General features: G+C 33.5%; 1 protein-coding gene across 2 annotated transcripts in view; it reads right to left on the bottom strand.

The window, feature by feature from the left end:
• Mtfr1 (mitochondrial fission regulator 1) overlaps positions 1-18,001 on the bottom strand; it is a 52,751-nt gene that overhangs the window by 27,838 nt on the left and 6,912 nt on the right. For both annotated transcript variants that reach the window (XM_027932887.2, XM_027932888.2), the window contains exons 2-3: positions 7,603-7,746; positions 1,544-1,642 (exon numbers count right to left, since the gene is read on the bottom strand). In XM_027932887.2, coding sequence (XP_027788688.1) covers positions 1,544-1,642; positions 7,603-7,668 — 165 coding nt within the window. In that variant the 5' untranslated portion in view covers positions 7,669-7,746. The remainder of the gene's footprint in view (positions 1-1,543; positions 1,643-7,602; positions 7,747-18,001) is intronic.

Raw genomic sequence — 18,001 nt, 5'->3', positions numbered from 1 at the left:
GTTACTTGAAGAAATTGGCAAATAAGGCGAACTTTTGGGTCTAAATATACAAAACTCTGAGAAATTACCTGATACTTAATTCCACAGATTTCTTCATTTTGATTATTTTTTTAAAAAGTCTAGAGTTTGATAAAAATTACTTTTAAGTTCCAATCCATCAGTTTTGGGACTGATACACAAATGTTTAGCCAGTCAATTTGTAAGAAGGACTAAACCACCATGTAGTCAATCTGAACAAAAACTACATGCTACCACTTAGAAACAAATTCACACCTCCATCTACCAGGAGTACTGACTTAAGAATATATAAAGGGGGCATTTTAAAGTTTCTGAATGATGAGTTAAATATCTTTCAAATGTCCACAAGTTTCTGCTTTAGAGATGTTAAACTTCATGTTATTATATGTTGAATTGAAATGCTTTGTCATATTACTGTCATACAGAATTACTGAAAAATACAAACAAAGCTATGCTATGTAAGCCTAACACTATAATAACAATGAAGAACAAATGCTTATCAGAAGGAAACAGTAAAATCTCCAAGCAAAGAGTAGAGTTGTTCCTGATTTAGCACTATAAGAAAATACTAATACTTGAACATTCAAAGTACTCCCTAAAGGACTGGGGATGTAGCTCAGAGGTAGAGCACTGGTCTAGCAGGTTCAATCCTGGTCACTACAAATACAAAAGAAAGAGCACTTCTAATTCAGGGTTTGACCTACTACTCCATTTAGAAAACTATAGTTATCTCTTTGTTTTGATACTGCCATTGCCAAGGCAATGGATCCTATATTTAATGCTGAGTTTGAAATCTATGATGAAGAAAGCAACTTATAAGGTATCCACAGAGACATCTAAAAACAAACTAAGTGATTGCCCTGTTCAAAGAAAAAAGATTAACAATAAAGAAAATAATGGTGGTAACTTAAGCAACTGAATGCCTATGTATTAAGTCACCTAGGAACTGGCAATTGCTTATCATTAGTCTATAACAGATTAAGGATAATATATAATAATATATAATGATAGCTTATCATAGTCTTCTAAATCTTCACATATGTTTGTCTGTTTTTTGGTATCAGGGACTGAACCCAGGGGCACTTAACCATGGAACTACATCCCCAACCCTGCCCCACTTTTTCTTAAGATTTTGAGACAGGGTCTCACTTAGTTGCTTAGGGCCTTGTTAAGTTGCTAAGGCTGGCTTTGCACTTGAGATCCTCCTGCTTCAGCCTCCTGAGCTGCTGGGATTACAGGCATGCGCCACTGCACCCAACCCATACCGGTATTTTTAAGAAGGATAAAGTCTTAAAGATCTTGAATAATCATTTCACAGAGGAACTAAAATTAGAAAGACTACTTTGATTATTAATCCTCTTATTTTAAGAATACTGATATCAATAGGGAAAAGGTTCAAATACAACAAAGTACTTTTAACCATCTTACCTATTTATATTTCTAATGTACAAATTAGAAATATATGAAATATGTAAATGGGTAATATAAAGTTTGTAAAACATATGAAATATGTAAAACATAGTACCTGAAACTGAACTCTTGGACACTGAATCAGAGATAAGTTAGTACCAATTTTCCTTACGATACTTCGAGATGAACCATATGGTTTTCCAGACCAAAGTACCTGCAGAAGTAAGAAAAACCAAAAGTTTAATTATAAGATTTTTACAACTGTTAATACTGGAGTTGTAACTGCATGACATGCTAACACATTACTTATGGCATCAGAAAGCTCTAAGTGTTATGGGAAATAAGTTCATACTTTCAAAATAAATAAAATATATATATATATATATATGTATATATATATATTTGTGCATAGATATGTGTGTGTGTATATATATATATATATAGCTTGCTATTATTAAAGGCAGTAAAGTTTAATGCAAGGCATTATATAAAAATACAGACTACTAACTTTTAAATAATACTATATTTGAATTAAAGACCCAATTTTCTGCAAAGGAAACACTATTTTACCTCTTCTGATATATTTTTACTTTCAGAATTTTAGTAAATAAATTTTTAAAAATATATGAGAGTTACTTTTGCTGTGATAAACTCTTCAAAACAAATCCAAATTAGTACAAAGCTTAGAATGTCAATGGATGCCATGCATGTTACTTGCTGCACAGGAGCACCTGACCAAAGAAGAGTAGTCACAATGCTCCCTAAGCATGTCCCTTGTCTTTAATTTGCATAAAGGTGCTAAATGAGCTAGTGGTAGCCATAATGAGAATTTCTCTGATGGAAAAAAAAAAAAAAAAAGTGTACCTAGGACATTATGCTATGCTTAAAGCAAAACCAAAAACAAACCCCTAAAGCAAAAAGCAAACAAATAACACACAGACAGTATATTAAATCATTACAAATTGTACCTTGAAAACTTCTCCCCCAGTATATGATCTTTCCTTAAAGAGAAAAACTATCCGTTTTGAGTGCTACACCTGAAAGCCTGGATAGAAGAGGTAAAGAAAGGTAGTATGCTATTAAAAGCAATCATAAAAGAAAAGAATGGGAATAACATGACTATTATACTTATTTCTCAAACCTTAACAATTGTACCCTAAAGACTGAATAAATAATACCAGAACAGTTAGGTATAAAGGGGATAATGGACATCATCCCCCTTTTAAGATCATTCCATGGCTATTGTAGGTTAAAGAATGGAATTACTCCAATATAAACAGTATGACCACGCAAAGGATCATGGAAAACTCTGATGGCTAAAACACCCAACCCAAACTGTACCTCAGACCATTATAAAAGCATCATGAACAACTTACCAAATGTGCACAGAAGCAATCTGATTTCTTAACTTTTAGCAGCCAAATCCAATTTAATATGAGTCAAAGTGAGAGTCTTGAGAGTACATATAATACTCCTGGCATTTGCCTTAGCTATTATATATTTTTTATCTTATATATTCAAGGTTTCATGAACTTACCCAGGAGAGTTTGAGAAAACACTAGAATCTACTGGCTATGATAACCAACAAAAACTGTGATTCTGTCTTTGGAAGTATAAATAAAAAGGATGATATGTATTAGAATTAGTAAGTAGAAAGGAATATACTGATATTAAAATATGACTACTATACAAAGAGTTTAAGAGGTAAAGTTACTCTGAAGTCTAGAGCAAAATATCACTCACAATAATCATACAGAGGATTGTTATATAAATAGTTTTAATAACGTGAGGACTGCCAGGCATTGTGGGACATGCCTGTTTTCTCAGCAGTTCAGCAGGCTGAGACAGGAGGATCATAAGTTCAAAGTCAGCCTCAGCAATTTAGTGGGGTCCTACACAACTTAGTGAGACCCTAGCTCAAAATAAAGAATAATTTTAAAGACTGCTCAGCAATTAAGCATCCCTGGGTTCAATCCTCAGTATAAAAATAAAAAAAATAATAGTGATGATGATGATGATATGACTAAGAGATGGAAAAATACCTGACTAGAGGGAAATGGGAAGCCTCACAGTTCTACAAAATCAACATAAAAGCCGCTATCCCCAAAACAGAACACGGGCAAGTCATTCTAAAATACACAGTATTTAAGCAAGCATTTTACCTTATACATTTCAATAGCTCTTGGTCTTTTAAAAATAAATCCATAGAGCAATGGTAACACCACCATTTGGTGATTTCTTTCTTTCTTTTTTTTTTTTTTTTTTGAATCTTGTATTTAGTCACAAGTCAAAATTCTTTTATGATGTAAGAGAATTGGAATGCTATTTATGCATCACAATGTAATAATTACATAGTATAGAGTGAATCTTCCTCCTCTCCAGGAAAAAAAGATCTTGCCTGGAGATGAAGAGGACAAAAAGCTCACAAAGAAAAATTTTGAAAGAATTTGCCAAGGTCAGGAAGGATTGTTTCTGACAGCTTTTAGCAGTCTTCATTATACATGCTGCAGGGCTAAGTTTCAATTATCATCTTTCCATTTGTTTAATATCAGAAGAAAAGAATACCAGGTGCCTTCTAGAAAAGTAGCCAATGATTCAACTATTAATTGTAAGGAATATGTAGACTATTTCATCTACAAAGATTAAAGGAAGGAAAAAGAACAGATTGCTTTATGTGATTATTTTTTTCAAGCATACATAGTAGTAAAACAATGTTCTTTTGTTACTTGTGAAATGCATAGTATTTAGCGCCGGGAAATATGAAGCAAGACTCTATGTAAGTTAATAGATATATAGAAAGAACAGCTACCAGACTAAAGTGAGGAGACAAAAACTAAGGAGAAAGAACTAAGGGGAAAGACTTCCAAGAACTCCAAAAGTAGGTCTTGATATATATATTTTTTTCTATTCAGTACTCATGGAAGGAGAGAAATTATAAATGGCTGTGAAAAAACAGTGAACAGATGGCACTGAAAAGTCACCATCTGTGCACCAGGAGGCTGCATGACCCAAGTGCATCTCCTACCTTACCTTGTGGCTAAACTGTGTCTTGTCAATATACTGGTTTGGAGAAGGGTATGCTCCTTCTAAAGATAATCTGTCATTAATATTTCTTCAGATTTAAGAGAGAAGTCAGGGAGAAAACTGTCATTGCTAGATAATTTGATCTCACTGAGAAATAAGAATTCAATTCCCTTAAGAACTCACTAAACAGAAAAACTATGCTTTATCTATAAAAACTGCTTATAAATAATCTAATGAGTCTGTGTATGTGTGTATGTGTGCATGTCTGCGTCTAGTAATGACAGTCCATAACATTCAGCAACAGTGTTGGAAAGTGATGACAGAAAGGAGGAGGATGACAACAGGAAAGCAATTTGTTCTTTTTAACATTGTGAAATGCTATTGTAGAAGTGTTGATGTGTGAGGCTAGAATCTGAAGCATCATCTGTCTCATCTGTGATAACTACACTCAAGTTTTATGTGGCAATTCATTTGTTATATTATTTATATTATTACTCAAAAGAAAATATTTAACAGAAGAAACTATAAATTCTAAGTAAATACAGATTTTTAGATAAACTGATATAATTTGATTCATGTATACATATACAAATTTCTATGTGTATATAACATTTTTCTAGGAAAACTGTTCATGTCATCAATAAAATTTTTAAGGAGTCTGTGATCCAACAAAGTATAAACTCTTACATTCCAAGGGACCCAGGGAAATATAAAAAGTGTGTATTGGGGAGAGGGAAGAAGAATGGAGCAAAGAAATTCTTTTTGATAATTTCAAAATTCCTAACTGAAGATTAAACTTCTATGAGTTCTCTTCTTCCCTGCTCTAAATTCCTAATCACATTTATATTGGTCCTCCAAAGAACAAAAGAAAAAGATATAATTCTCACATATTATTATTTTTCTAATACAAAGTAGATATTCGCCATAGTATCTTTTTTTATCATAAAATACTAAGGTTAATAGGAATCACATTAGCTTCATATACTATTCTTTCTTCTTTAGTTTAATAATGTTTTTGTTTAGGCATATAAATATAATACATTGAGAAAAAAGTTTGGATGCATTCAAACAAATGTTGAGGCAAAATGGAGGACAGTGAAGAGAATTTCTAAGCCATGGCAGCACAAAGACCTGGCATTAAAGGCAGGCTCTACTGATTTACTGCCTATATAAGCTGATCACTGTATTGATTTTCCATTTTCTCAACTATAAAATGGGAACAATATCTGCTTCATGAGTCCATGAGTATTAAGTGAGTTAACATATTTATAATGTCTTTAATAAATATTCACAGTCTTCTTCCCCTTCTATTGTAAGAGGTTGCAAACTAGTCTAAAAAGAGGAAGGAATTTGGAACCAAACTGGGTTCACATGATATATATATACACACACATATATACACACATACACACACACACATATATATGTGAATGTGGGGCGGCGGGAGGGGGTGCGGAACAGACAGACAAAAGTGGAGCTAAGAAAGTTTCTCTTCAGATGTCCAATAGTAAAGGCTATACTTTTGTATTTTGATTATTTAACAGGAGGCCATTACCCTCCAAAAATCTTAGAAATTAAAAATCTCCAAAAGATCAAAATGCTTTATTTCAGAAGAAAAGTTGAGTTTATACAGATTTTCAGCAAACTGATTAAAGCTGATAATTATGTACTAGTCTCAACACATTAAAAAAAACAAAGATCCTGCTCATCTTCTATTAATAGGAAGGGCCCTTAGTTTTAATTACAATATTTTGAGTTAGTCCATTCTCTGACAAAAGACATCCATTTTACAACTTAAAATAAACAAAGCTAAACAAAATGTCACTTGTGCCTAAGAGAATTCTGTAAGTGGCCTGGTGGCCTAAATTAGCCCAAGTCATATTAGCCTGATGAGGTGGGGGAAGTGGGGGACAAAGCCAAATCAGGAAGCTTTTTACTATTGAATGCAACAACACTATATACAAGGCCTTGTGCTACACACAATTCTTCTTATTCCTATTTTGAAGATGAAAAGAATAACCAGCAGAGGCAAATTTCAGATCCAGGTTTATTTAAATCCAGGGCCAGGAATCTTACCACTAAACTGTATTTCTCATTAAAACAACAAATAAATAGAAATCAAAATGCTTCACTTTTTGGGGAATTTGAAATAAAAGAAGCTTTCCTTCTTTCTGGAAGCAAGAGGAAAAGAAACTCTTTTGGTATAAATACTAAAATGTTAATCTACTATATGTAGCCAAATGGTGGTATATAAGTGATAAAAGGATGTTCAAAAAATATGAACATGTATCTGAAAAAGATGAAAATATCAGTAATTTATTTTCCTATTATTTATCTTCAAGCTAATAATTTCAAAACCATGCAGCTACACAAATAGATAAATAAATAAATGTAATTTTAATTGGTCCTCTGCTTTTTATATCTCCAAATAGATGTAGCCTTGGGGAATTAGATTCAAAGTTCAGACACAAAGTAAAAACTAAAAACTGAGAAGTACACTAGAATACCCATATTCAAATGATGTAATCTAACTATATATTTAATAAAACTTAATACCATATCACAGAATTTGAAAATGAGAAACAAGTATTCTACAAAATGTGCCTGGCACAGTTGCTCTCATAACTTCACAGAGGATCTGAATAAAATTTATGTATCGTATAAAATACCTATAAAAAATGTCAAGAACAGAACTAACATCTGTAGAATAGAACGATCATAATACACTAAATTCTTTTCTTCCTCCTTAAAGTTTATATTTAGGAGACATGACTTACCTTTAACTCTGATGAATGACATTATAAAATAATTCAATATTAATAATTTTACAACACTAAGTTATCAACTGTGAGTCAAACATTTTATTACATGATTTTTCTGTATATTTAAGCCTTCCCTCACTAGTAACAGATGCGTTGCTTTTAATGGTCACATGATACAGTAATTAAGTTTTCCACTTACCCCAGAAAGTTATTCCCTTACTCGGGATGCTGGGAAAAGATTTTCTATTATATAAATAATGAGCAAATTAAACATTATATAAATATTAAATTCAAATATTGATCACGTATAGAACTTATCTAATTTTCTCAGAAAAACTCTTAAAAGATCGAAATGTCTAGATTTTAAAAATGAATTTTGAGCACTCACCGATTGCATGCTTACTCCAACTTGCTGAAAAACCATCCTCATCAGGCGCTTAATCCAGCCAAGCATTTAGATGGTAAAGTTGTCCCAAATTTGCATTTCAAGTACTTCAGGCATACATTGCAGTACATTGTCCATTAAAGCACACTGAAAATTTTAAATGCAGATACTGAAATGAATTGTTATTATTCAGAATCTCTACTATGTACAACTTATCTTACAAAGTAAGCCTAAGACATTTTAAAACTTGCAGCAGCAAAATTATTTCTAGGAAAACATACTACACCTGTTACTGCCACCACTGACAGAATAGTCAATATAGTTCCTCCTTTTCTGTGTCACCAGATACTGTGGCATCTGCTTAGCCAAGTCTAAAGCTCATGTATCCTAACAAAAAGGAGGCTAGAAAAGCAAGTACCTGCAATAACAAACAGGTTTTTCTTGCCACCAAAAAATTAGGAAGAAAGGAATTCCAGGAACAGGATTCCAATGCAACATGGTCAAAAATGACAAAAGTCCTTTTATACTCACTAGCACCTTCAACTCACCACCCCTATGCCCCATTATACACTACAGAGATCTCAAATATTAACTTGCATCATGTAATTTCAAAATATTAGTCTACAAATGAGATGGCGTTTAAACAGAATATAAATCAATGCAGTGCTGCATCATTAAAAAAATGTTGCATTAAAACAAAAACAAAAACCAGAAAAACAAAACTGAACAGAGCAATGTGTTTTTAAGATAGTTAATTTACATTTTAATGTAAGCTCCTTATCTCATCATGGACCAACAGCAGTTTGTGGTCTACACTTTGAGAACTTTATAATTACAGAGAATGGGAGAAAAAAGTAAAGCGCCACAAATATGCCAGCAATGGATGCAAATTAACTGAAAAGAGGAGCCGTACCCTAAATGACAGAAGAGTGGAAAAGAAAATGAGCACTATGGGCAAAAATGAACAGCAATGGGGAAGGCAGGAAAACAAGATTGAGTACAGGATGCATGTTTATATGAGAACTTGAGCTAAGAGCTTATACTGGAGAAAAAGGAAAAAGAAACAAAGATCAGATTAAATAAATCTTGAAACCACAAAGTAGAGTTTGACTCAATATGTAAGTTTAAAAAGTTTGTTAAATATGGCAAAATTTAAATTAAATTTGATTCTTTGAAAAACCATAAAAAGAAATAGTACACACATTTTACTGGAAGGTACCAAATTATCATTTATAGAGGGGCAAAGGTAGGATTCAAACTAGAAATTTAGATTTTTATCTACTACACCATACTACTCCCTACAGGGAAAAGTAGTTTGAGGAAATTATTTGAAATCTTGAGTGTTTTCTGTTTCGATGTTGTCATACATGATCCTACTCAACTTTCAATATGTTTACATACTTAAAGTAATGATATAAAATAGTTAAGTATTAAAAGGTGCAGTGGCACATGCCTATAATCCCACTGATATGGCAGGCTGAGGCCAGAGGATCACAAGTTTAAGGCCAGTCTCAGCAACTTAGTGAGACCCTGTCTCAGAGTAACGAATAAAAAGAACTGGGAGTGTAGCTCAGTGGTAGAGCACCCTTGGGTTCAATTCCCAATACCAAAAAAAAAAAAAAAAGTGAAGTGTTAAGGCTTTGAGCTAGAGCCTATACCCTTGTATCACCTACCAATTGGTGACTATGAACAAAATAATTACCTTCACACTGACAGAATTAGTCAAAGAGACATTTTAATGTCACCAAGATCTATTATTGAATAAATGAATCACATCTATAAGAGTCAATGAAAATGAATGAAATGAAAAGAGGGAAGAGTCAAAATGACATAAAAAATAGAAATGGTTGGCCAAAAACTAGGCAAGGTCAAAGAATGATTTTAAGTGAGGGTGAAACCCTCCTATTTTGTTGTCTCCATAGTTTTACTTTTTCCAGAATGTCATATAGTTGGAATCTCAATAGTATATAGCCTTTTCAGATTGGTTTCTTTTACTGAGTAAGGTGTATTTGAAGGTCCCTGCGTGTCTTTTTGTGTTTTAATAGTTCACTTCCTTTTACTGTTGAACAGTACTTCATTATCTGGATATACCAGTTTATTCACTCATCTGCCAATAGGCATCTTGTTTGCTTCTGAGTTTTTGACAATTATAAATAAAAATGCTATAAATATCTATGTACAAATTTTGCTTGTTTTATTAAATGAGTACTGCATTAGGGTTCTTTAGAGAATCAGAAACAACAGCACATATACATTTTTTTAAGTTTTTAAAAGTTGTAGACGGACATAATACCTTTATATTTTGTTTAATTTGTTTATGTGGTTCTGGGGATCGAACCCAGTGCCTCACACATGCTAGGCAAGCGCTCTACCACTGAGCCACAATCCCAGTACCAACAGAACATATATTGATACCTACAAAGAGATTTATTTTGAGAGATTGGATCACTCAATTATGGAAGCTGGGAAATCCCATAATCTGCCATGTGCAAGTTTGAGGGACAAGTCTGCTCATGGTATTATCCCACTCTGAATCTGAAGGTCTTTACAAGGATCTTTTCTTCCCCCTATATCATATCCTAACAATTTTTCCTACATTTTATTGGTGCACTATAGCTGTGCATATTGATGGAATTTGCTGTTACATATTCATACATGCACACAATACATGGTGCCTCAGCAACTAAGGCTGGTCCTTTTCCTCTACAGATCTGCAAGGGACTTCTTTAAGGCAAGAGATGGATGTTCCCACTAAAGCAATGAGCAAATCTGCTCCTCCTTTGCCTTTTTGTTCTATTAAAGCCCTCAAAGGATTTTATGACACCCCTTAGTGAATAGATTCAAATACAAACCTTTTCCAGAACACGCTCACAAACACACCCAGAAATAATGTTTTACCAGCAATTTCTGCATACCTTAGCTGAAGCTAGCTGTCACATAAAATGAATTATTCACAGATAGTTCTTTTTTAAAAAATTATTATTTGCCAGAAAGAAATGTAATACCTAAAATCTAGGCTAGAGATTAAGGTTAGTGATCACTAGTTTAGAAAAATAAGATGAAAGGAATTAATTCATGAGGACAAAGAGAAGCCAGTAGAAAGCTTAGGAAATACTGTAGAACAAACAGAAAAAATAAAAAGCACTGAGAAAAAGAATCAGTAGAAAAATTAGAGTTGTCACTAAAAGAAAAAAAAAGAAATTCAAGAAAGTTAATGATCCTTGTTAAAAACACAGAAGGGAAGTCATTTTGCTGGACTCTTATTGCCACCCTTTCCACCCTCTCCACTGTGCTCTCTGGAACCTAATTTGGAGGTAAACACCCCCCAACTCCACATCATCAACATATTCACTCACCACTAAGCACTCCTGGCCCACTTCCTTTAACTGAAACTTGGCTTGCCTAAGCTACAGCCTTCTCAAAAGGGTTTCTGCTTGTTATTCCCTTAAACTTTATGTCAAGACTATTTGTCATCAATTATTTGCCTCCGATCTTTTAATAATCCCTTCCTCAAAGACAGGGATTAAATTAAAGGGAGAGAAATTAAAGAGAGAGCCATGGTTAGTCACTCATGGCTGCCAGTGGAGGGATAGTTTGACAAACGAAGCATATGGGCATTTTCAGAAATGAAGCCAGTCTTGTCTTTACTTTGAGTGTGATAGTAACTACATGGCTGTGTTCATCATAGAAATGTTCACCAAACCAGTGAATTTTGTTGTATGCAAATTATACCTCCATGGGGGAAAACAACAAAACAAAATTTTCCTTTGAGATGCTGCTTTAAAACCAAGTTCCCTTCATTGTGGCTGTTACTTAAGAGTGCTTTGTCTTTCATCATCATTCAGCTAAGATTTTTGTTGAACCTTCACTCCAAGTCCTTCCCTAAAATGAATTCTGCACTTTGACTTGATTAGCACTAGTAAATCAATAAATATATCTTATATTCTTGTCAGTGCTGGATGATTTTGGTATTCATACAGCTGATATATCAAGCAGAGTAGTATAAAAGTTCATTTTTAGAAAGCTATAAAACAGTCAAAACTAAAACTAAGCTAATCATAGATTAAGGTTGCTGTCTTTGTTTTATTATATTTGGAGACAGGAGTTTTGACTGACAAAAGGCATGAAAGAAACTTCTGGGATGCTGGCAATGTTCTTTTTTTTTTTTTGATGATGCTGGGAATTGAACCCAGGGCCTTCTGCATGCAAGGCAAGTACCCTACCAACTGAGCTATATCCCAAGCCCAATGTTCTGTTTCTTGATAGAGATGCTCAAATATGTTGACTTTGTGAAAACTTATCAAGATACACATTTACATATTTTTGACTCTCAGTTATGTTTCAAATAAAAATGTTAAAATCACAAAAAAAGCCTTTGGCTAAGTTATATAACTTTGATAAATTTCTCTTAGAAATAAAAATGTTAATACCTAAAATACATACATATAATTTCTGCAGTGCTTTTTATATTCATGAAACTGGAATTTAAATGCATATCAATAAAATAATGTTAACTAAATTATGGTATATTATAAAATATTATGCAACTATTTAAAGAAAATTATAGTCTAAGTACTGATATGAAAGTATATCCCTGATATTTAAGAGTAACATGAAAAATGTAATTTCATTTTTACAAAACAAAAATCTTCAACCTTTTATGTGTGTAGGTGGTGCTGGAGATGGAACCCAGGGCATCTTACCATGGGCCCTCATTGCTGCCTATCATTCTAGGAAAGTTTTATTTTCTTACTTTTCCCCTTTCTGTATTTTCTAGAGGAATTATTTCAGACTATCTCCGGGTAACCTGCTGTGGCTTAATGTGTCACCCCCAAAGTTCCTTTTTGAAACCTAATCCCAAAGCAATAGTGTTCAGAGATGTGGCCTTTAGAGGTGATTAGGTCATGAAGGCTCTGCCCATGTAAATGGACTAACGTCAATAATATGGGATTGCCGTAGTGGGTTTCTGACATAAAGGACAAATTAAGCCCCCTCTTGAGCTCTCTTCCCTTATGTGCTATCTTGCTCCTTCACCTTTCATCAGATGCAGCATGAAGGCCTTTGCTAGATGCTGGTGCCATGGTCTTGAACTTTCCAGTCTCCACAAACATGAGACACATAAATTTCTGTTCTTTATAAATTATCCAATCTCAGTTATTTCATTATATAGTAGCAGAAAATGGACTAAGAGCCAGCTACTGTGTATACACCTGTAATCCCAATGACTTGGGAAGCTAAGGCAGGTGGATAAGTTTGGGGCCAGCTTCAGGAATTTAGCGAGATCCTGTCTCAAACAAGAAATTAAAAAAGGGCTGGGGATGTAGCTCATTGGTACAGCACCTGAGCTTAATCCCCAGAATCTTCCCCATAAAAAAAGAAAGAAAATGGACTACGACATTAACCAAATTTACCCAACTCTTTCTTCATCATTTCCCAACAGATAATCAAGCATACCATTTGATAAATTGAGAAGTCAGCTGAGAAAAAAAAAAAACCCTCAGTGTCTTGTCATTCCACATGCCACACATTTATCTGCACCTGTATCTATTCCCCCAGTCTCTCCTTCCAAACAAATGCCCAGGATTCCATCCTCTCACTTCACAGCTCTTACATCTGAAATGTCCTACATTGCATAAATTCTCTCTTCTACTTTATTAATTTCAAATACACTTGCCCTTCCTAGTTTTTCCCAACTGAATTTAATCCAAAATTCAACTTCTCCCAAATCTATTGTTCATGTGTTCTCTGAGGAAAATAGCAGTCATATTGCCAGTTATTCCTTCTCTTTCATATTCTATAATCAATCAAGTTCTATTTTCCCTCCTAAAAATATCAGATCCCATCTCCAATGTCCTTACTGCTATTCTATGGCTTCGTTATTGTAAAAATACACTAATTTATGACCCACACTTGCCCTCCCCTTTCCATCTGAATGGAAAACCAAAGTAGATTCTTTATGATTTGGTCTCTATTATTTATTATCCTCTGTGCTAGTCAGCTTTTCATTGCCATGACAAATACCTGAGAAAAACAACTTACAGGAGTAAATATTTATTTTGCCTCACATTTTTAATATGTTTCGGTCCATGGCTGAATGGCTCCACACTTGAGGTGAGGCAGAAAAATATGGTGGAAGGACATGATGAAGGAGAGAGGCTCAGCTCATGGCAGCCAAGAAGCAGAAAAATAGAATGGGAGAAGGGGCCAGGGAGAAGAGAAACTCTTCTGGGCAGGCCTTCAATGACCTATTTCCTCCAACTAGTTCCCACTTCCCAGTAGGCCACCATTCAATTATCAAAGGATTAATACACTGATAAGGTCAAAGCCCTCATGATCCAATCATTTCTTAATAGCCCCACCTCTGAATACAGAAGACTTTGGAGGACATTACAAATCCAAACCTTAACATTGTCCTTAGTATTCTATGTTTTGTTCCAGTCATACAGGGAATTCCAGAAATTAAACATGCTCTCATCTCTGGACTTTTCCTCTACTCATCATTCCACCTCCCTACTGTATTTCTACACTAAGCTGGTTCCTACTAATCTTTGATTTAGCTTAACTATGCCTCTTCTAAAAAGTATTTCTCTCAGAATTAGGATTAGAACCCTCCTGGGTGTATTCCCCCATATAGGAACACAAAAATGTACCTATAAACCACTTCCTCCTCCACGGGCCTTTCATCAACTTAAGGGAAGAAACTATCTTATTTATCACAGTGACTCAGCACCTAGCACAGGTGTAGGATATAATAATTGTGCAATTAATACTTGAGTACCAAATGAATGGAATGTAAGCCATAAGCCAGTGCCTTTCCATGCCTTCTTAACTGTAAACAGATATTTACTGAAATGAGTTTTGATTCTATTATAGGCAAGCTAGGTAATTTCACAAAAACCTTCCTCCCACTGAGGACAAATAAAGTAGCTGGACAAAATACATAAATCAACTATTGAAAGCATCAGAGAACTAACAAGGCACAGAAATGTAAGCAAGGCAGTAAGAGATGATTCTTTGAAAAAACTAATAAAGATACAGACCTCTAACAAGATTAGAAATGAAAATAAAAAACAGGACATCACAGAAGTCACAGTAATGATTACCTTTGGATGGGACTGGGTAATAGTTGGAAAGCATTCATCAAAGGGTTGTTTTTTTTTTAAATGTAAACAAATATTTCTTAACTTGGGGGGCTATTACATGGATGTTTGCTTTGTGACAATTTATTAAGCTGTACACTTATCTTTTGTGCATTTTTCTGTTATAATTCCTAATTTTAAAAAGTTTTAAAAATGTAAAGACATAATTGGAAACACTTAAAATTTTTGCTATGATCACAAAGGTGGCTGTTATCAATAGGAATTATAGCCACAATGGTGGCTTTTATAAATAGGAATTAATGTATCTTACTTCTTTTTTAAAAACCTGCCTCAAATCAATGTACTCTTCATATTGCCTTATCTAAACCAGTCCTGTTAAGCTAGTAATACCTTCTTCTATATACTCAAGTTCAATTCAAAAGCAAATTCTAGTTATTAAGCACCTTTAAAAAAGAAACCCAGAAGTACCTTTCTTTACACAAATCATTTTCAAAGTTCCAAAATGTTTCTTAGCATTTGTTTTAATTCAGTTTTCAACTTTGTAAACTACATTCAAGAGACCTCCCACTTCAGCATTACTGCACGTGTCTAAGATTTTTTATTCTACTTTTTTTTAGTCTCCGTCTCCCTTTTTTAAAACTTTATTCTAATTAGTTATACATGACAGTAGAATGCACTTTTGACACGTCATACATAAATAGGTATACTTTCTCATTCTTCTGGTTTTACATGATGTAGATCACACTGGTCAATTTGTCATATACGTACATAGGGTAACAATGTCTGATTCATTCCTACTATCCTTCCTATCCCCCCATAATGCTTCCCCTCCCTGAACTCACCACTACCTAATTCAAATTAACTCCATTCTTCCCTAGCTCCCCCTCCTTATTGTGAATTAGCACCCACATATCAGAGAAAATATTCAGCCTTTGTGTTTGGGGGATTGGCTTATTTTGCTTAGCATAATATTCTCCAGCTCCATCCATTTACTGGCAAATGTTATAATTTCATTCTTCTTTAAGGTTGATTAAATTCCATTGTGTATACCACATTTTCTTTATCCATTCATCTGTTGAAGGACACACAGGTTTAGCTACTATAGAGTTGCCATAAACACTGATGTGACTGTGTCACTGTAGTATGTTGATTTTAAGTCCTTTGGGTATAAACCAAGGAGTGGGATAGCTAGGTCAAACGGTGGTTCCATTCCAAGTTTTCTGAGGGATCTCCACACCACTTTCCATAATGGCTGTACTAATTTGCAGTCCCATCAGCAATGTATGAGTGTATCTTTTCCCCCACATCCTCACCAACCTTTATTGTTGCTTTTATTCTTGATAACTGCCATTCTGGCTGGAGTAAGATGAAATCTGAGAGTAGTCTGTCTAAGCGAACTGTTGATAAAAATTTTCTGGTATTCTTGTTCATTTGGTTACTTTTATATAAAATTCTGATTGCCAGTTGCTCAGATAACAAATGACAAGGCACAATTCTTTAAAACATTAAGTTCCTAAACCTAAGGCAAAATCTTGAATGTACATCATTCAATTCTTTAATATCTTGAGGAACTCAGAGCTGCACATTTGGCATGCATTTTTATTCACTGCAGATTTATAAACGTGAATCAAATTTATGGTTAAAGAATCATTTTTTTTAAAAAGGTTTTAAAATTAAGAATCGGGCTTCTGATTACTTTCTACGCTTAATAAATACATACAATTAAACTCTTAGAGATTTTTGAAGATACTACATACAGGCTTATAGTCTAATCTAGTGTAGTACTGACTATAAGAAATAATAAACTATTTTTTTGTGGGGAGGACTGTTTGGCAGGGTAATAGAAGAGTAAATGAAGAAATAAACACAACTTGAAAAACACTTTATTTTTCCTTCCAAACTTGGTGAAAACATATAATGAGATATAGCTATACTAAATAAAATTTATAGCAGTCCAATCAAAGACAAGAAAACACCACTTGAACTGATGCAATGTCTGTTTTTAAGACTGCTACAGCAAAAGTTCCTGGAGTTTCATAGCTTGTTAGTCATAAAGATAAGGTTGTCATTAAATTTTAAGTGTCTAAAATTTTTAAGTTATAATTTAAATATGGTGGGGTTTATCTTTATAAGGTCTATGACAATCACTCAAGGAAACAGCCAATTATCTTCAAATCATTGGAGAGATGACCCATTTTATAGAAAAATGCCTAAAAAGATTAATAGAACATTTCTTAATTATTTGGTTGGCTAGATCATTAGAAAAATGTTATTTAAGTATTCTCAGAATATGAAAAAAATAGATAATCATATTAGTGTATCCCAAATGACAGTTTATATAAGATACTTTTTGTAGATAGGAATGTTTGGCAGGGGACAATGATACAAAAGAAAAATAAGAACCATGAAGTAAAAAGTTCAAACAACTTTATTCAATTTAAAGTTTCTGTTCTTTGAGAATATGTCCTTCCTTCATTTTGTCCCTGTATTCTTTTAGGGTACAAGAAGAACAGATAAATTTTATTTGATTTTCAATTTTCAATAGTTGGGATTTAACTCAAGGTGCTCTGTCACTGAGCTATACCCCTAGCACTTTATAAAAATTCTGAGACGGGTGTTCCTAAGTTGCCTTGAAATTGCAGTCCTCCTACCTTAGCCTCCTGAGTTGCTATGATTGCAGGCATGTGCCACCATGCCAGGCTAAATATTTATTTTTTTAAATGTTCTCACTTATAACAACTTGAACTTGTCAGATCTATACCAACACCTTACGATATATTTTTAAATTAAAGTTGCTTTTTATTTATAAAATAATCATCAAGCCCATAATTTTACAATGCATGCACAATACTGTTACACATATTTAAATTTAAAATTGACAAATTTGTTAACACACAAATTTATATTTCTGAAGAATTTTATTTTTTTATTTGTGCACTATAAGTACACACAACAGTGGGATTCACTGTGATACATTCTACCTAAGCTCAAAGCATAATTTGGTCAATTTCATTCCCCAGTATTTACACTATTTTTTTGAAATTAAACTTTGAAATTCAAGTCCAGTGTCTACTACTATACCTCACAACAGGCTAGTCTAGACTTTATGTCAGAATACTTTACCATAACTATAAAACAATGATAAAGTATTTAACCTCTGGGTACAATGTACTAGCAGTAATTAAAAATAATATTCCACATGCTCATGCAAAATTAAGTAGAAATATATATATATTTTTTATATATATTTTTATATATACACACATATATATTTTCCCAGTACCTAGTATAGAATCTGACAT

Source organism: Marmota flaviventris, chromosome 15, assembly GCF_047511675.1.
Source record: "Marmota flaviventris isolate mMarFla1 chromosome 15, mMarFla1.hap1, whole genome shotgun sequence".
In the NCBI taxonomy this organism is placed as follows: domain Eukaryota; kingdom Metazoa; phylum Chordata; class Mammalia; order Rodentia; family Sciuridae; genus Marmota; species Marmota flaviventris.
This window is presented reverse-complemented; position numbering and strand designations above follow the sequence as displayed.